Genomic DNA, 20,995 nt, shown 5'->3' on the forward strand with positions numbered 1-20,995 from the left:
AGAATTTTTTCCACATGAAATTAAAGTATTGTAAATGCTTATGTTAATGAAAAAGTTTGACATCAGAGAGCTGGAAAATGTGTCTTGAAGAAGATGCAATGGGAAAAAAAGCTTTACTATGCTCCTGTTTTCATTTTATTAATGAAGACATACAGATGTTATTATAATAAGCATAATAACTATATAATTATAAAGTTTTTATCATACTTTGCATCAGGCATGACAATAACTAAATAATGTTTGTTCAATTCATACTTAATGATTTATTTATAAATATATATATTTTTCTGGGCTAATAAGAACCATAAATATTTTTATTGTTAAAGTTTAGTCTTTAATAAACTTCAAAGTTTATTTCCACATATAGGTATACACTTAGGAAGGGACCATTATTACGAATAGTGTTGTTCTGTGGATAATCAGTTATACATTATTTTTATTTTTGAGAAGTGACCAGAGTATATAATATTTAACTACCTTTTATTTCCAGAATAGTATAGATGGGCATATACCTGCTAGCATGAGTCCAGCAACTAAGAGCTAAACTCCCTTCAAGCTGTGTATACAATGTAGTTCCCTCACGATCAAAAGTCCCAAGAGACTCTCTATCGGAAAACCTATAGTTCACAAAGGCCTGATTTCCCAAGGTGCTTTTTGAAAATAAATATAAGTCACACAGGTATCTCTTTTATTTTGGAAATATTGCTGAAATGGAAATTAAACAATTGCTCAGGGTAAAGCTGAAATGTAATAGGTTGCTCTGTGAAAAGATATGCCTTACTTTAAATTGATACATTAATTTAGAAAGTAATTTATGATACTTTAAGGTTCTTGGAGTAGGTGGCTAACTTATGCCAAAGGTTGTTTATATATGCCCTATATAAACAACTTTTCATAAGTCTTCCACTGTAGAGTTTTGGTGCTTATAAATTGATATCACCTATCAGCTAAAACACCAGCTGCCAGGAGGTCCCCTTCAGTAGCACAAAACTTCTCTCTCCTTCATGTAAATAATATATTTTGTTAAAATAATATAAAAATCACTATTATGAGTCACATTTATTAAATATTATATTTATAAATATTTAAAATATATTTATTAACATAATTTAAAATAGCCTTAATACAAAACCAATGCAACAGAGATCATCGTTTAAACTAAAATATGTATCCAAGTATAAATTTGTTAATATTGTATCTCATTGAAATTACATTGAGATTAGACTGATTTAAACTCTTTGGGGACATTGTTTTCCTTCAAGTTAGCAAAACATCTCCTCTTATCTTCAAGCATCTACTTCTTTGCTCCATTTTACTATTGTCTATAACACTTGAGGAAATTCACCATTTACTTTATGTAAATATAAAGTGCTAATTCTTTCAGAATCCATGTTAGCAAGCTTGTGTATTTGCAGTGTTTGACTATAGCATTTGTTCATTGCTCAAATGCTTTGTTTGCATAACTACTAAAATAAGATTCAATGTCTATCTTCAAGAGGGAGATGAATATATAGGTATGAACACAAGCAATGGCAACTGTACTCTAGTGTGAGCTCTAATAGAGGTAGGTGCTGGACCCGTGGCTTTTTAAGTAAATACCTACTAATATCATTATTTAGTGCAAATCAGGACTTAAAAGCTTTACTTTTTCAGTGCTAACAGAAATCAACATGCTTAAGTCAAGGTATATAACATGAATTACAAATGACAGAGGAATAGTTTTTACTATCCAGGACCTCCAGTTATATGTTGATTCATTTTGGGGGTGCACAATTTATTTTGAAAATTCTGACGTTTGTTTGCCTATGGCAGAAATAAACAGAAATACCACTTTATTAGCTTTAATAAACTAGGCAATTAAAGAGGTAACATGTTTTGAAATAAGAATAGAAAGTAGGGAGGCTGATACAAAAAGACAAATCCTGGAAACCCTCAGTGGGGGATGGAATTTTCCTACAGATGAGAATTTTGAGCGCCAGTCCAGAAAATTAATTAGGTTGGATTTGGGGAGTATCATAAACTCAGTACTAACATTGTAAAGAAATATCATTTGGAGTATAAAAATACGACCTCATGGAACTGTGTGTAAGTGGGCACTGGTGTAGTAGCTGAGGATGGTGGGGTTGTTATAGGGTAGTTGTAGGGTCCAAGGAGAACAATTACGGTTCATGGAATGCTTATGTATTTCTCTGCCTGTACTCATATTTTTATATGCCTTTACTCTTATTGATAGTAATAATTTGTCATCTTATGCAATTCATTTTAAGAATCTGGCTAAAATGAATTTAAAATCTGATTCTCAATTTTGTCATTTGTAAAATAGGGATAGCAGTACTTATAATGCTGTTAGTTTTTTTGTTGCATTTATAAGTGTGTCTGCTAATGGGAAAGACGGAGATACTGTATTGAAAGAGATAATCATTGTACCTAAAGCACATAAGTAATTAATATTGTCCTTTTTTTTAAAAAAAAATTGCATTGGTGGCACCTTCCCTATGGCAGCATAAATCTTAACTTTTTGGAAATAATGGGACATAGAAATTGATCAAGACGGGAAATAGGAAGGGAAATACATTTAGCTGAGATATAGCAAGTAGGTTTTATCTCAAGTGTTAAATTACATGGATTTAATAATGGCTACCTGGAATGTTATGTAGAGAAAGGATTGTGAAGTCAAGTCCAGTTTCCATGAGAAAGAATGCTATAAAAAAATTAGCACCATCTGCCCTGAATATGGTAGTATTTGTCACATTCTTCCTGTGTCTGTTATCCTATGGATCTCTGGAAATGTTTTACTAAATACTAATTCACAATAGAACCTAAGTTTACTGACTTGCTTACTTTCTTCTCTCTCTCTCTGTCTCTCTCCCTTCCTCCCTTCATCCCTCCCCTCCCTCTCCCCCTCCCCTCTCCTCCCTCCTTCCCTCCCTCCCTCTCTCCCTTTCCTTCTTCCTTCCTTTCTTTCTTTTTCTTTCTTTCTTTCTTTCTTCAATATTATGATTCTAATTATGTCTTGATTTAAAATAGAAAACACCTCTTTAAGCAACTCAAAATCAATCAGTTAAATAATTATCAAACAATTACCATGTGTAGGCATTATTCTAAAGCACGCATTGTACAGTGGTAAATAAACTGAGTTCTTGCTATTAAGAAGCTTGTATTTTAGTATATGTGTAGGGATTTAGTGGAATAAATGGGAGTGTGTATAATAAATAAATAAGGAAATAAATGAACAATAAAGTATCAGGTAATGATATGACTGATAAAAGCAAAAAAATTTGATACTAGGATGGAAAAAGCAAAAGGAGTAGAAAGCTCAAAATAAAAAGCAAGTAAATATACATAAACTCAATACATCAAAAAAATGAGACAAATACAATATATATGTACCTGAAAATAGGTTCTCATATAAAACAAAAATCATCACAATTTTAAGAAAAAAATGAAAAATTAAGAATTATAATAGATTTCCCCAACTATTTCAATAATTGCTAGGCCAAGCACATTTTTAAAAAATGACAAGGGCATAAGTATTTGAGAAATAGAGAGCTTGATTTAGTGAGTATACATAAGAAACTGCACCCATAAATTAAATGACACTCTTCTGCAAGCACAGAGGGAAGATGCATAAAAACTGACCATATAAGAGGCCACAAAACAAATCTTAAGATATACCAAGAAGTGGAATCATATATATGTGATCACAGTGCAAATAAATTAGAAATCCATAATTAAATATAGATCAGAGAAATAAAATCAAAATGCAGTACAATTAGAACAAATTTTGAATTGTATAATAATAAATCTCTACATATGCAGACATTTGCAAAGCAACTAAAGTGGTACTTAGAGGAAAATTTATAGCCCCCAAAGAGCATATTAGAAGAGAAAAAAAATCTGAAAATTAATAAGCTATTTCAATAAATTGGAAAAATAAATGCAAATCTAGAGAAAACAGAAAAGAATAAATAATAGGTAAAAGCAATATTAACAAAAATACTAAGCAATGTTAATTAAAAAAATATAGCAGCAGATAAAGTAAGAGAACACTGAACATTTTTATGTCTATACATTTAAAAACTTGGATGAAAATAACTAGTTTTTAGGAAAAGATTTTCAAAAATCTAAGATGAAGTAGAAAAACCTGAATAGATTTATGACAACTAAAATTCTACTTCCTCAGATCATCAAGTCCATAGTTTTACAGTGAAGTTCTAGCAAATGTTTAAGAAACAGATGATCCCTATCTTACACAAACTATTTTAGTTTATTGAGAATGTTCTCAAAGTTAGGCAGTTGTGCAATCTTGGTCAAAACTAAATATGGACACTATAAGGAAGAAAAATTATAGATTAATCTCATGGTAATAGATCAATGATAATACATTTTTTAACAGAAATTTAATATGTTAGTATACTCTAATCAGCAGAAATATTAAAAACAAACAGAAAATAATGAACAGACTGGTTTTATACCATGAATGTAAAGATGTTTTAATGTTAAAAACAAAACAAAAAAATAATTTACAACATTAAGAGCTTCACAAAGAAAAATCATGTGATATTTTCAATAGCTGATGAAAATGTAGTTGATAAAATTCAATCCCTTTATAATTAAAAAAGTTTTAGTAAACCAAGAATAGAGGGGAACTTCCCATAATTGATAAAGTACATCTCCAGGAAGTATAAAATTTTGATAAGTTGTTCTCTGGAGCCCACTCTGAATCAAATCTTAGCTCTGCCATATGATTTTGGACAAACTGTTTAACCATGTTGTGCTAAAACTTCTTCACTCATAGAGGCAAATTATTTTTATATGTAATAACTTTGAAATGTCCCTGAAAACAATGAGTTAAAAAATATTAGTCCTCATTAAACATTGCCCCTAACCAATTGCAAATGTCATGGTTAAAGGCGAAACATTATATTTATTCTCTTTAAAATTAGCAATGACACAGAATAGTGGCTATCACTGTTTCAATTTGACCTGGTACTGCTAGTTCTACCCAGAGTAGGAGGCGAGAAAGCATGTACAGACCAGAAAGAAACATAGCTGTCACTGTTTTCATAGAAAATAAAAATAAAAAAAAACTCTACAGAAAAATTATGGTAGCTAATGAAAGAATGAAAGAGTTAAGCAAGTTTGCTAGATATTAAGTAACTGCAAAAATATACTGTGGCCTTATTATTAGCAATAACCAGTAAAATCTAATAACAAAAATAGCACTTATTTACAATGGAAACCACAAGACATTTAAGATGAGAAAACTTTTATTTTAAAAATTATTGAAAGACACTGAATAAGACATAAGTAAATTGAGAAATATGCCATATTAATAGATGGGAAAATTAAACATCATACATACTTCAATTTATTCCCAAATAATTTATAAACTCAATACAGTTCCAATCTAATTGAACAGATGGAACAGGCTTAATTCTAAAATCTAAATAAAAGTTCAAAGCCATTAATAAACACCAAGACAATCTTGAAGAAGTATTAAGGTAGTGTACTCTGCCTACCTCATACCATGTCTTACTTTAAAGCTATAGCAGAAAAATTCAAAGAAATCTTGGACTGAAGACTTGGCCTGGGAAAAAATGGGCCAGTGGAACAGAAGAGAAAATTCACAAGCGGTTATATAGAAACTCAATATCTGACAGCAGTAACATTGTGGATTTCTCACTTATACAAAAATAAACTCCACATAAATAAGAGAGATTAAAAGTGAAAAGCAAAGCTTTAAAACTTTAGAAAAAGTTTAGGAAACTGCTTTTATGATCTTTTAATAAGGAAGGACTTTTTAATTAAGGCATAAAAATCACAGACCATGAAGAAAAGCAAAGATTAACTATTGATATTGATTTTTTTAAATATTTGTACAGCAAAAGAAATAAAGTGAAACCCTTGCCAAAGATGGTAAGATTGTTTACTACAACATAGATAACAGATAGATGATTAACATATGCAATACAAAAAAAAGATTTCCTATAAATAAAGAAAGAAGCAACTGATTAGAAAAGCATGCATGATAGGAATACACATTCTACAAAATGGAAACTTCAGTATGCAAAATAGGAAAAAAGATGCTCAATTTAATAGGAAGTAGGGAAAGGCAAAAAAATAATGAGGTAACACTTAACACCCATGAGATTGACAATGTAAGTGTGACAAGAGCACTGGTTTTTCAAAAATGTGGAGTTTCTTGAAATCACTATCTCAAAAACTTATCTGCATCCTCAAGTTCATTGTATCATTATTTGTAATAGCCAAGATATGAAAAGTACTTAAGTGTCCATCAATGGATGAATGAATAAAGAAAATATGGTATACATAAATACAATGGAATATTATTTAGCCATGAAAAAGAAGGAATCCTGCCATTTGGGACAATATGAATGGATCTTGAGAATGTTTTGCTAAGTGAAATAATTTGGACAGAGAAAAGCATATACTGTACTCATAAATTGGAATCTAAAAAGGGAAACCAAACTCATACAGAGAACAGATTGATGGCTGTCAGAGGCCAGGGGACAGGAATATGGTTGAAAAGGATGAAGGTGATCAAAGGGTATCAAGGGAGCAAAATTTACCACCCAAAAATGTGTCTTTTAGCATGAGTATTAATCTTGGCTGATTACTTTCAAGAAACAGAAGACTCAGAAAGTCTTTTTACCTCCCCTTTAGCTGCCTAAAGAATTTAGCTAAAGTGTGTGTTTCTAGAATACAGTTATGACTGGTCATATCTGCAAAGAATATAGGCTAGGTGCAGTGGGAAAAACTCTGAAAGACCTAGAGAGCAGCGTCTACTCTTTATCCCCTGTCTCTGCATAGCTCAGCAAACATTTATTTATCAAACATTTGCTTTTCCATCAGCATGAATTGCCTTCCTCTTCTTTAAAGTTCCAAACCACTACTCCCAATATCTTCTTTTGTCTCTAGCTGAAGATGTATTTAAGGTGGGGGTTTCAGCCATTTTGGCAAGTTACTCAGTTTTCCTAAGTGTCTCCTATGTATACGTTATTTAACTTTGTTTGACTTTCTCCTGTTAATCTGTCTCATGTTAATTTAATTCTTAGACCAGCTAGAAAAATCTAGAAGAGCAGAGGAAAATTTTTTCCTCTCTGTCAGGTACAAACTTTTAGTTATTAGTAAGTCCTGAGGATGTAATATACAGCATGGTGACTGTACTTAATACTCTATGTATTCTATATTTGAAAGTTGCTAATGGAATAGATCTTAAAAGTTCTTATTATAAGAAAAAAAATTGTAACTATACGTGATAATGATGTTACCTAGGCTTATTATGGTAATCATTTTGCAATATATACATTTATTAAATAATTATATTGTATATACACCTAAAATAGTATAATTTTATAGTTTCTGAAATGCTTTCTCTGCTGTTGAGAATATAAACTGGTATAACCTCTTCTGAGAGTAATTAGGGGATGTTTAGTAGATTCAAGAGGTTCATAGCCTTTGATCCAGTAATCCTACTCCTAGGTATACAGATATGTTAGAGAGACTCTCACAGATATGTTCAAGAAAACATGCAAAAGAACGGTCATTTCATCATGGTTCATAGTGGAAAACTGAAACAACATACGTGTCTGTCAGAAAAATTTATAAATTGCCTGTTGTACAGTCATGCAATGGAATATCATAAAGCAATTAATGAACTAAATCTACATGTCTCTATCACTGATATATCTCAAAAACAATGTAAAGGGAAAAATCAATTTTCACAAGTATATGTACATGATGAAAATTTTTTTAATGAAAATAGGATGAAAGAAGTATACATAACAGAAAATATAAAAATATGTACAAGCATACACATGTGGCAAAGATAAGCACCAAATTCAGGATTAGGAGGTTACTGTCACGAAAGGAACAGGAGTGCCTGAAAATGACCTTGACTGCTCATTATGATTTGTCTGGATAGCCAGTTAGTTGCATCCTGGTGTATGGTATGGAGAGCCTCTTCCAGTGGGAGAGTTTGGCATATTGCTCAAGTTCAGCTCTCCAAAAGACCAATGCTTCCTAACCCATAGTCACAAGGTCTAAGCTTCTCCATGATTCCCTGATTTGGAGCATCTAGCATTTTCAGACAACCCCAATAAATAGCTGGCACCCTAAATCTTTACTGTTTGGTACCAAATAGCTCGTATATTCTCCCACTGACAAGGCCATTTTCTTACTTTACTCTGTAACATGAGAGATCTATAGAGGGTTCAGTCTTTCCAGCCAGAATGAAATGCATACCATGTCAGTGTTGAACAGATTCCTTGCCCTGGCAAGCACTTCCAAGTAATGACAGAGATATTGAAGGACTCCAAATATCTGTGTTCTGCTGACTTGTTTTTCCTTTCCCTAAAAAAGCCTTCCTTAACCCATGATATGCATGCCATGGGAAGTTGTGAAATTTATCTTGACTTCTTTTGATAATCCTGAAGAAACAAACCCCTCTTCCCAGTGCAAATTCAGAAGGAGTTTCAATTGTATATATAAAATTATATTTCTTAAAACAAGAATAACAAGATATGAAGCAAATATGGCACCATGTTAAGGTGTGTCAAGTTGGATAATAAATGCCTTGAAGTTTGTTTTACTATTCTGTATAATTTTTAGCTATTGAAAATATTTCATAACAAAAAAAAAAAAAAAAAAGAAAATCCAAGCAGTAAGTAATAAATTCAAAGCATGCATTTTCAGAACTCAAATGATCCCTTATCAGTATGTTCTTTATGGACTCTACTATTGAAAAATAAGTTTTAACTTTAAACAACTAAGATCTAATTTGTCCTTGCAGTCACTGAATATAAAACTTAAGAAAAATATGCTTATAAATACCCATATGCATTGTAGAACTGGTTCATTCAAATACTTGCAAAAATATTCTAAAATATTATAATCATCACAATATTCTATTCACCCTATTCTGAATATCAACATATTTAAATATTTTTAAACATTTTCTGAAACAATTGTCAAAATACTTTGCATTATACTTTGTGAGTATTCTCCTCATCACTGAGAGTAGTCTCTGAATACTTGATATTTGAGTGAATCTTCAGCTTCCAAAATATGACTTTGTTTTTTAAGAAATATTTTGTGGTCTCAGCCAACTACTGCAGTATACTAATTGCTTATTTGTTAGCCTGATACACTTCCTTTGGTAGTAATTAGGAAAATGCTAATTTCCTTCTCACGCATAGGAAAAGTCTACAGTGAGAGCTCTTTTGTAAGATGAATTGTAGGTAGTCTGCATTAAGAATTGCACATACAACTAATCACTGACAATGGCCAGTATAACATTATTCTCCTATATAAAATATTCACAATTTAAAGCATGATGCTAAAATCAAATGTTCACATTTACCTTTATATTCTAAATGAAATCCGGTGTAACTAACAGATCCATCACTCCGAAAAGCCAAATGCATGGTATTTGAGCTGCTTTCTATTCTCTCTGGTAACTTGCTGTCTTGAAAACTTCCAATCAGAGGGCTATTACTGTCTGGTCCATCATATATATAGAGGAAGTCATAGTTTGGTTCTATGCTAAAACTAAAATGAAAGAAAGAAAAAGAGAGAAAGGAAGGAAGGAAGGAAGAAAGGAGGAAAGAAAGAAAGAGAGGAAGGGAGGGAAGAAAGGCGGGAGGGAGGAAGGGAGGAAAAAAGAAAAAGGTGGAATGGTTATTACTAAGGTATTAAGCATAAGTGACATAATCATATATTAATTCAATCAATATCTTTAAAATTAACAACTGACCCTGTCAAAATAAGCTAATTTGAAAATTCGCCTGGCAACAGCACACTGAATATGAATTATCAAGTCAGCACTGGAGAAGATAAAAGATATCTTGACATTTTCAAATATTTCTAAGTTGGCATTGAGTCCACAGGGAATACAAATGACTGTAAGGCAAACAGTTTATAAGCTGATGAAAGGATGCAGGATTTGGAGTCAGACTTTAGGTTCAAGCCTTGCTTCTGCCCTTGTTAGCTACATATCCTATGTTAGTTACTTTATATCAGTAAAATGTGGAAGACAATAACTAATTTAAAAAATTTTTCATCCATATATTTTGCATCATAAAAATGCAACCTCTTTTTTCTTTGTCAATGGTACTATTTGCCTTGAACTTCAAAATTTGAGAGCATTTTTGCTGTTTTAAAATTCAATCTACATATCAGATTCAAACAAAAATTGGAGAGACAAAATTTGCATTTAAATTACTCAAACAAAGCACCGTGCATTGTACTTGGTATTCTTTTTCCTGAGAGTAAATATATTTTCTTCTTTGAGGACTTAGTGTAGGCAAATCAAACTAATACACTCTTCATCAAAATTAGTGTGTGAATAAAGACGTTTTAGCATATAGGCTATTCAATCAATATTTGAATATTGCAAAATTTGCATAATAAACTTGCCCTAATAACCTTCAAAGTATGAGAATTGTCCTCATAATGATTATAGAACCCACATACTTAGAAGGCAGAAGACATGTAATCATGTGTCTATCACCTAACTCGTACTGTGGCAGAGGAAAGGATGGACTCAGTTGGGTCATTAAGAAAAGTCAGGAAGTTCATGATATAAAATAAAACCAGTAAATCTTGCCATTGTTAAACATCAATCATGGAGACACTATTTTGTCAAGTTTTATCATCTATGCATCTAAAGAAAAAACTTTTTAGGTGAAAGATACTATTTCCAAATATATTAGATTTATAGAGGTTGTCCACAGTTCCTTTATGTATGCATATAAGGGAGAGGAATCTAGCTAGTTTACTTGTGCATAAGTAGTGGTGAAGAAAGACTGGGATAATGCAGAGGTTACCAACTGCCCATGTATAACAGACACTGTAAATATGAGAAAACTGGCGGACTACCACATTGTTACATTTTGTTTTACTAGTATCTTCACTCTTCTGATTCAGTTAATTACTCTTGAAACCTTTCAGTGCATATGAGGCTGGAATTTTGGTAATGTAGCAGAAGTCTGGGGTAAAACACACCTCTCTGAAAGTCACCTCTTTCATAGCTGAGGTTTGATGAGAATTACAACTTCCGATTGGAAGAATCGCTAGAAACAAATTCTTTGCAAATGAGATAGTATGTATAGCCTATATATGTATTATCCTTAGAAGGCCAAAAGCCTACTTAACAATGGATTTCAGTACATTTCTTTTTGGGCTAAATAAATAATTCAAACTATTAATTTGTAACTTCTCTGAAAATGAGAATAAAACAAAAAACAGTCTTTTTCTAGGAACCTTTAGAATGTTATCTATAATGATTATTTTTCCTAAAAAACTGGAAAGATAGTATATTCTAGTACTATGTTCTATTTGACAAAGCACTTTCATAAATATTAACTTGGTCTTATCAATAATCCTGTAGTATAAGGAAGAGATTATCATTTCCATTTTCCCAGTGAGTCTACTTTGGTCCTGAAACATCATCAATCTCCCTAAGGTCGCATAATAAATGACATAGCTGGAAATCAACATTTGGTCATGCACTTCATGTAATACAGTCTCCTACCACTCAGTTATTAACCAGAATAGTTTTTTAAGTAAACTAAAAACTATTGGTAAAAATAGGAATAATAGTTCTTACTTCAGGAAACTGTCTTAAAACTGGGCCCTAGCATACATAACTAACAAGGTTATCATTGTTGCTTTATTACTAATTATCAATGTATCACTACAAATTATAGAAATAAAGATTCCATATATTTATACTTGTTAAATTTTCCATGAGTTTGAATTATCCTTTTTTCATTTTTTTTTAAACCTGGTTTCAATATATTAGAAAAAATTTTTAGCTTAATATTTCACATAAATACCAAGCAGCTTTGACACGCTAGCAGAAGGAGGGGTTGTGTTATTAGAGCCAAGAGACATCAGTCTTGGACACTGAAGATTAGGAACATTTCTAGTTAGAAACTCTTTGAGTTGCTGATAACATTCCCATGGAAATGTTAAGGAAAAGAGTTAGGCAAGGTTTTGTGAAACAGCTGTTTAACTCCATGTGAGGAAACAGAGTCTTATTCATATAAATAACTTACCCAAGGTAACACAAATGACAGTGGCAGAGCTGGGGCTCAAACTCAGCAGTTCTTTCCCACACAGGAAACTGCATCCTCCACTACCTCAGTGCTAAGCTAACCCTGCAACTGATACTGCTAAACAACAAACGTAAATTTTGGAACACCTCATGTAAAGTTCCATGAGGAGACAGTTGTGCTGAGAAGCTACAGGACACTGATCTACCAAATTCTTATCAGCTTAATTTAATGAGGCCACCAGGAAGGATGGTAGGCAGAATATGTATCTTCCCAAGTCCAACGGTGATGCTACACATATGGATATTTAGGTACTTCAAAAAGGTTTTGAGTGGTACATGCACATATGGGGGAAAAAATTCCTTGAAATACTGGCCTTTTAATCTTTTTTTTTTTGATGTGGACCATTTTTAAAGTCTTTATTGAATTTGTTACAATACTGCTTCTGTTTTATATGGGTTTTTTTTTTTTTAGTTTTTTTGGCTGCAAGGCATGTGGGATCTCCGCTTCCCAACCACAGACTGAATCCACACCCCCAAAATGGAAGGTGAAGTCTTAACTACTAGATCACCAGGGAAGTCCCTGGCCTTTTCATCTTTAAATTTAGGAAAAAAATAATTTTTTGAAGAGGTGATGGTAAGTTCAGGGAGGGAGGAAAGGTTATAAAGAGATAACATTTCATGAGTCAATAAACTACTCAACCTTTAACATGTCTCCTTTATACTAGAAACCGGTAAAAGATGTTCACTCATTAGCCTTCAGAACTACATTGGCATCTATGCTATTATATGGGGATTTGTAAACTGTTTATTACAAAATATTAACATTGAAATTGGTAAAAAAAAAATACTAAAAAATATCATATAGAGAAATAAAAATTTGCCTAGTGTAAATGCTAAAAAGCAAAGTGAGCAAAAAGATTTTTAAAATGTGGAAATGTATAGGAACTCACCTGATAAATGCCAAAGAGATAACATAGTCTGCGTTGACGGTGACAGTCCAGTCACAGTCCCTGCTGTGGGGATATGGATGAGGGAAGTTTGGTGAAAGAATAAAGCCTGAAGATCCTGTTAAATTGCCTCCACAGGGTGCTTTAATTTAAAACAAACAAACAAAATCCCTTAAGTGATTAATAAAATTTATTATTTATCAGTATTTGTGAAAACACTTATCTAAACAAGTTTAGGAGGTTTTGTACAGATTTGCTTTTTTATAGTAGTGGATGCTTAAATACTGCATTATCTTTCAAGAAAGACTACTAAAATATTAAATACATACATTGTATTTGGCTCCTTTACTGTCTTCAAAAGACAAGAAAAATTACATTTATACTTCTCTCCCTTTTTATTACTATTTTGATTCATGTAAAAGAAAAGCATTAAGAAGAGGAGTAAAAATGGTTTCACCATGGTTACTAAGAAAAAATCTGAAGGTTACTACAAAAAAAATAGAAACAAGACAAAGCAAAACAAAATCTCTAAGAATAAGTGGAATAATAGAATATGAGGTATTTGGTGCATTTTCAAACTGCAACCTTTATTTATGGAGGAAAAGGCTTTGATAACAGTTAATGAGTGAAAATGGATAACTATCTGGGAACCTACAGCACTTTACAATAAAACACACCTATACTGAGTGTTAAGACATTTTTAAATTCTAGTTGCCTGACTTGTTGATGAAAAAAGACAGTTACTACAGTTATTGTGGCCCAAACAAAGGTTTCTGTAACGCTTTGATGGAGAGGATCAAAAAATTGTCAGAGAAATTCAGAGAATAGATTATTTAGGGGATTATTGTTGGAGTCTGTTAAACACAGCTTGGTCAGAAAATAATATACTACACAAAGTTGGCAGCTGCAGAAAAACAACCGAAATTAAGATATGGAGGGCCCTGGTGGTAGAATGTTATATTGGGGATAAAAATACAGGCATGTGCACCGAGAGAGAGACTGAGATTGAGATTGGGATTCTCACAATGTCATGATGTCTCCTACACATAATCACCACATCATCATTCTTCTCTTATCTGAGTTTTAAAATTATAGTTTTTCTCAGATAAAATTTACCATTCAGTTATAAGACATATGGGATTCTTTTGACAGCATAAGACTGTTTTTGGAAGGAAGGTTACTTATCCTTTATTTACCACTACCTACTTATCACCTGTATATTTTTTGTGGTATCATATCAAATGATTAAACAAACTAGCTCAACTTTCTCTAGTTATCCCTCTTCAAACTTCAATGCTTTCTGAATATTTTTCTCTACAATCAGAGGATAATATGAGTCCCTCCTATTAATCAGGATAACACCCTCAACTTGGTCACACAGTCTCTCTTCCTTCTCCAGAACCTTTGTTCATTTATCTCCTTTATTGTCGCTGGCTTCTTAACCTTTGTCCACAGGTGCTCAAGTCTCTTTCATCCTAAAAATAACACAAAGTTTCCTCTAACCTATTTCCTTTCACCTTTTTTTTCAACTGAAAATGTTGAATTTTGCCTGATGGTTAAGAAATTCCATTGCCCTTTTGTGTTTGGTTATACGGGCTCACTGTGAAGAATCACATTTCACCATCTGACTCAGATAAGAGTCACTTACCAGGTCTTAGATAAAACCCCTTAAATAAGCCTCCTTATTTTCCTATGAAAAGACCAGACACAGACCCTGTAAATTCCCATTCTTTGACTCAAATGATTAGTTGAATTGTTTGACCTCACTGATCAATCATAATAAACTGCTTGTAACCAAACTTTGGTCAAGTTTCTCTCCTTTCTCTAGGTCCTTGAACTCTGGTTCTCCCTCAGCCTGGAGCCAGCACACAACCCCTCCTAAGGATAGGCTGGGCTCAGAGAACAACATTCCAGGCCAGCCTTTCATTTCACTTTCCTACATCTGGTTCTTTCAGCCTTGCGTACTCCTCTCTATAAAAGAAAAATCCCCTTTTCCTAATTCTTCAGGTGCTTGAGGATTTTATCTTCACACTGTTCTCCTTATCGCAGCCGTCCCCTCCCCCTGCCCCACCCCACCTGCAATAATCCTTTTTCATTTTTAAATGACCATCATAATGAGTTTAGTAAACATCTGTCTTATCATATGGATACAAAATTGAAGAAAAATTTTAAAAAATTCCTTGTGATGAGAACTCAAGATTTACTCTCTTAACAACTTTCATATATAACACAGCAGTGTTACACATCACATTATACATTACAATCATAGTGCTTGTTAATCTTGTAACTAGAAGTTTGTACTTTTTAACCACTTTCATCCAGCTAGCTCTCTCCCACACCCTAACTCTGGTATCCACAAATCTGATCTCTTTTTCTATGAATTTGCTTTTGAATTATAACTCACCTACAACACTATGCTAGCTCTTGGTGTATAAGATAGTGATTTGATATTTCTATACATTATGATAGTAAAACTCTACAATAATTCTTTTTTAATAAAAGTCTCTCCATACTTATTTTGAATTTGTTTTTCATTTTATAATGAAGGCTTTCGAAAAGGAGGTCTAATCTCATTCTCTCTTTCATCACCTATGTACTATATGTACCTATAGACAGACTAACATGATTAGCAAAGCAGGTCACACTGGGAAAAAAAAGAGTTTCTAATGTTATATCTCACCGACAAGCACCAGAGTTTTCACCCTGAGAAAACTCAGGTTCAGAATTTTTTTTTAAATTATATTTAGAGAGACAATAACATTTTTGTTGCTTAGGGACTCTTGATGTCTTTATTTAGTCCTTTCCACCTCATTCTCTTTCCAGCCCATTGCTATTTCCCTTAGGCTCCTTGCCTCCAACACAAACAGTCCTTAGCTCACCCTCAAATGACTTTTGTATTGACTAATACAGGAGGATATTTCTGCCTTTATCTTTCTCTTCATATCTGTAGTCATCCTTAACTGTTGACTTTCACCTTAAATTCACTCTTTTCGTTTTTGGAACTCCACTTCTAATTTTCTTCTGATGTCTTTGTACAGATCTCAGTTTTATTGGCAAGCACTTCTTTCACTTCATCTTATAATTTTGTTATTCTCCTGAATTCCTTACCTAATTGTCTCTAATTTTCACTTGATCAAGTTCTTCCCTTGTTGACCGTATCCAAATTGTGAGTTTATCTTCCACTTATATACCAATAACTCCTTTTCCCTATCATCTCCAACAGATTTCTCTGCTTAATTCTAAGCCATATGGCCAAGTGCTTCCTGGCTATCTCCACCCGATAGCCTGTGGATACATTGAACACAGAATATCCAACATATCCAAACCTCAACTCAAATTTCTCCTGTATTCTTAGGTTGTTGGATTAGCACTATCATCTATCCACATAAGCTAGAAGCCTAAGAGTCTTCCCTTTTCTTCACTGCACCTTTGACTCCAGTCTATCAAGAAGCACTACCAAGACTCTACCTCATCGTTCCTCATAAATATTTTTCAATCTATCTTCTCTTTCCTTTTCTAATACCACATTTCTAGATCTGACTTTTACATACTTCCAGAATAATTGCAATTTATTTTTTTCCATGCCTCTAGTGTAATTTAGTTTCCTCCAATTCATCTTCCCAGTGAAAAAAATCTAATCATACTATGACTGTTCATAAAATTCTGCAGTTATCACACATTGCCTAAAAGATAATGCCCAGACTCCAGTATAGCTTTCATGTCTTGACCCCTGCAACCCTTCCAATTGCATCAGTCACCAATCTAGACACATAATTTACATTCAAAATTATAATTTGCTTGTTCCTTGTATTTACATGCCTTTATGTATCCTATTTGTTTTTCCTGAAGTGTCCTTTTCCCTTCTACATCTATATAACTCATACTTATGTCTCAAGATTCATCACTGCCTCCAGGGAGTTTTCCTAGAAATTCTCAGCCTGGGCTCTGCTGCAGCTCTCTCCAACACACTTGGGTATCCATAGCAACCTGGGTCTATCTCCATCATTTCCCTTACCATATTTTACTTATATATTCCTTTCAGGTGTTTGCATTCATCACTAATCTGTAAGCTAAAGACTATGTCTTATATGCTATTTTCTGTGTGAGATTTAGCATATACTATATATTGCATAAATGTTTGTTTAATTGCTATTGGCATTGATTGTGAAGATTAAAGATGACTAGGTTTGAATGGCAATCTAAATTTGTAGCTATATGCTTTGATAAAAATAATGGCATATTTTGCCTTTGGAACTTTTAAAATCATATGTGAGTTTGAAAAATATTAGAAAAATACGTGTAATAGAAAATGCACTTATATATCTGTATATATATATATATATATAATCATAAAAGGCAGGAATGTTTTTTGTGTGTTTTTTTTTCACGTTCTAAGGAAGTGGGAGCATTTGTCCTTTGGGGGATCATGGGAGCAATTTTGTTTGTTTCAGTTTTCCTTATTTTTCACAGGAAACATCGGTCTTTTTTATCATTAGCAATTTTATACACATGAACACATCCACATATATGTTTATTTGTGTATATCCTTTCTCATGTAAGATATAGGAAAATCCACTACACATGTTTTTAAGTATTTTACTGGATATATTTCATGATTATACTATTACTTGAGCATAAAATCCTTTAAAATTGGTTTGCTTCTATTATTTAAATTATTTATTGAGGTTTTCCTGATAAATTTCATCACCATAGTAGATTTTGAAAATCTATAAAAGCCATTAAGACAAGCAGAGACATTATCTGATATTTGTATATCTTAAACAACTCAGTAGTAAAGAAAACTCTCTTTGCCTTTAATATATTAAACTGTAAATAACATTTGGAAAATACAGTTTTTACTTTTATGCATCTAATCATAAAGCATCCAAAGTAAGATTTTCTTTAAATCAAATATATTTATGAATGAAATTTTTAGTTAGGTCCATAGAATTCTGACACGTTAATGATTTGTTCTGAGTGTAGTTTCTTGTGAGACAGTTATATGGGCAACTATTGATCACAATTTTACAATCTTCTTAATTTTTCTCCCCAATTCAGTTTTATTTGGGTCTACTGTCTTTCTCGGCAGCCCACCCACACTAATGTCTTTGTTATTTACCTTCATATTGAGTGCTGTTACTTTCCCTCTGGCAATGTCAAAGTAATCTTCACACTGTCAATTTTGTTGGAATGAATTCTATTAACTCTCTTAAAGATGACTGTCCTGTTTGGTATTTGCTATAAGGCTGACTACTTCTACATGCAAGCAAAATGCTTTATGCTCCAGGGTCTGAGACATAGACTTATGAAGTTTCTAAAAAGTTCAGAGTTTAATCCTTGGCATAGTATTTCCAATCATGGAGTTCTTTCTTATCAGTTTCAGAGGTCAAGCTTTCTGCAGGCTTAGCAATTTTTCAGACTTTATTTTTTATGTTATTTTCTTCCTCAGAGAAGCCCTAATGCATATTCTCTCCTTAAGCAATCTTTTACTACCAAAAAATTATACACAGCACTGTAGTCCTTACAAAAAATGCCACAACATGTTCAATTGAAGTAAAATTTAGTGTTAAACTTTTATGTCCTATAATTATGACTTGCTGGCTAAAGTCTTGTCTACAAATGGAATTTTATAACAGCCTATCTCAAAATTCTTTAACCTTTTACCTTTTGGATTTTCATGTTTTCCAGGACTTCAGTATAAATCTGTTCAATATTTCAGAATTCTCTACATAACATTTGACATAATATAGCCTTTCTAGTAATTCTAATAAATAACACCCATTTAATAGGTCTGAGAATCACAATAAAACTAGAAGTTCCACAGTAAGTCTGTGGAGTTCTGTCATTTCCTCTTTACACAAAAATTCTCTTTACAAGATAGTCAGTCAAATTCCAATTACTTGAAATGTGGCATTTTAGTTTAATTGGAATTTTTTTTAGGTTAACTGTGTAGTAAACAAATGAAAATGTCATTGTTTCAGTCCCTTTTCCTTTGAAAATATTTTTTTCTCTGTATTTTTTCTCTGCTTTTATGAGTGTATTTATAGTAAATGTAAATTAGAAGATGATTTAGAATCTTGCAGTGGTACACAGAGAGCAACATAGGTATAAACAGAAATAATAAACTGTAAAGCAAAATATGGCTAAATCTGAACTGCCTTAATGTATGCCCTTATTTTCTGCTTTTTTAATGCCCCTTTAACAGACTTTTTCCTTATCATCTGCCCCATTTTCTACAGAAGTCTAGAATTATCTGTCTATTCCCTGGCTGGTTTGAACCTGTAGATGTGTTTTGTTTTGTGTATTGTGTTTTTTAAATTCCAGCATATAAAATACAAAAGATGTGATATGAAAATTCAGATTTTTTAGTTTCCATTTTACTAGAAGTAAGTTCACAAAAACAGGAAACTCTTCTGTCTTACTTTACTGCTAAATCCTCAATGCATAAAACATCACATAGGACACACTAATGAATCTGAGTTTGCAACTCTTGCATAAGAAGCATAAAATGGGGTAAAATAAATCTGAATAATTGACTGCTTGATTTGTTCATTTCTGATTGAGGTACTAAACACTCTTTTCCTATTATTATGTGACTCGCTATGAAATGATTATTGAAAATGTATTTATGAATTAGATATAAAGTGAACAAAAATTAGGCTCTCTCTCCTGAATGTGCTAAATTTGCATGCTATAAGAAATACATTGAACAAGACATGGACTCTTCTGCCAAGTTGCTTACAGTGGAGTAAGGGAAAGAATGTGATAAATAAAATTTTGAGTAGACATAACATACTTTGGTCAAAATATATTATACATTCTAGATGACACCAATTTTAAAACACTGGAGCTAAAGTCTTGAGATTAAACTAGCTGAATTTAAGAACCTTAATGATAAGATTTTTTAAGATTATATAGCAAGTTTTCTATTTCTCTTCCAAACGTGGTATATCCCTCCAATTTTTTCTCTGACCCACTAGAGAAATAATATGTATCTTAATTTTGTAGAATCTAATCTGGAGATTTAAGAACACAGCATGGAGACAGAAGGCAGAGAGGTTGGATGTATGAATCAAGTGGCTACAAATCCTGAGATCATCAAAATAAAAGCTGATATTCTTTTGGAATACATGGATTGAAGGGAAAATCAAAGCTCTGAAACTCAAACATACATTCTGATAAAATTTTCTTTCTTAGAAAGAATAACTATTATTGAGAGAAGATCAATATGGCCCCTTTTAAACACAGCATCTGAAACCACACTTTAACTTTTAAAAGCAGTGAGTAACTATATTCATATAATAGACAAGGGAGGATAAAGATTTTTTTTTTTTTAGAGTGTTAGAACCACTGAGAATCTAATAAAATTATAGTCCCTCTCCTCAGGAGAAAAATAATAATGATTTACAATTTTGTGCATTTTTTGGAGGGTCCTAGACCTCTGAAATCTTAGATTTCCACATAGGACCTAGTCCAGAATATTGTTCTTAATTAATAACATTGAAACCAGTTTTTAACCATTTTTTCACACTTGTATAAAATTTTAATTGTTCTAAATTCATACCTATACAAACTGGTGGGCTGGGCTGCCAGAAGTATCGATTTTCTACCTGAATGCAGGTTATTCTTTCCTCTCCTTGAAGCTCATATCCTGGGTCACACTGAAAAACAACAGTGTCCCCAGGTTCTCGTCCATCCCCATTTCGAGTCCCATTCATGGGAACCCCTGGGTCACGACATGCAGTGGCAACAGAACCTATGAAAAAACAGAAACAGCCTTTAGTTTTGATGCTATCCAAATTAACTTCAAAGTTCCAGACCTTATATTTGAGAAGCTTCCACATATCTGTGTGCTTTTAGAAAATTAACTTAAAAAATGCTTGGGCCATAATTCCCGGTGCTATACAATACATCCTTGTTGCATTTTTAATGGAGTATAACCTGTAAAAATTATCTATGAATCACT

At 32.5% G+C, this 20,995-nt stretch overlaps 1 protein-coding gene across 2 annotated transcripts in view; it reads right to left on the reverse strand.

Moving 5' to 3' along the window:
* Positions 1 to 20,995, reverse strand: part of CSMD3 (CUB and Sushi multiple domains 3) — a 1,219,369-nt gene that overhangs the window by 239,993 nt on the left and 958,381 nt on the right. For both annotated transcript variants that reach the window (XM_057736100.1, XM_057736099.1), the window contains 3 exons: positions 20,594 to 20,785; positions 13,033 to 13,171; positions 9,386 to 9,573 (listed from right to left, as the gene is read on the reverse strand). In XM_057736100.1, the coding sequence (XP_057592083.1) occupies positions 9,386 to 9,573; positions 13,033 to 13,171; positions 20,594 to 20,785 (519 nt within the window). The remainder of the gene's footprint in view (positions 1 to 9,385; positions 9,574 to 13,032; positions 13,172 to 20,593; positions 20,786 to 20,995) is intronic.

This window comes from Hippopotamus amphibius, chromosome 5 (genome assembly GCF_030028045.1).
Source record: "Hippopotamus amphibius kiboko isolate mHipAmp2 chromosome 5, mHipAmp2.hap2, whole genome shotgun sequence".
Taxonomy (NCBI): Eukaryota; Metazoa; Chordata; class Mammalia; order Artiodactyla; family Hippopotamidae; genus Hippopotamus; species Hippopotamus amphibius.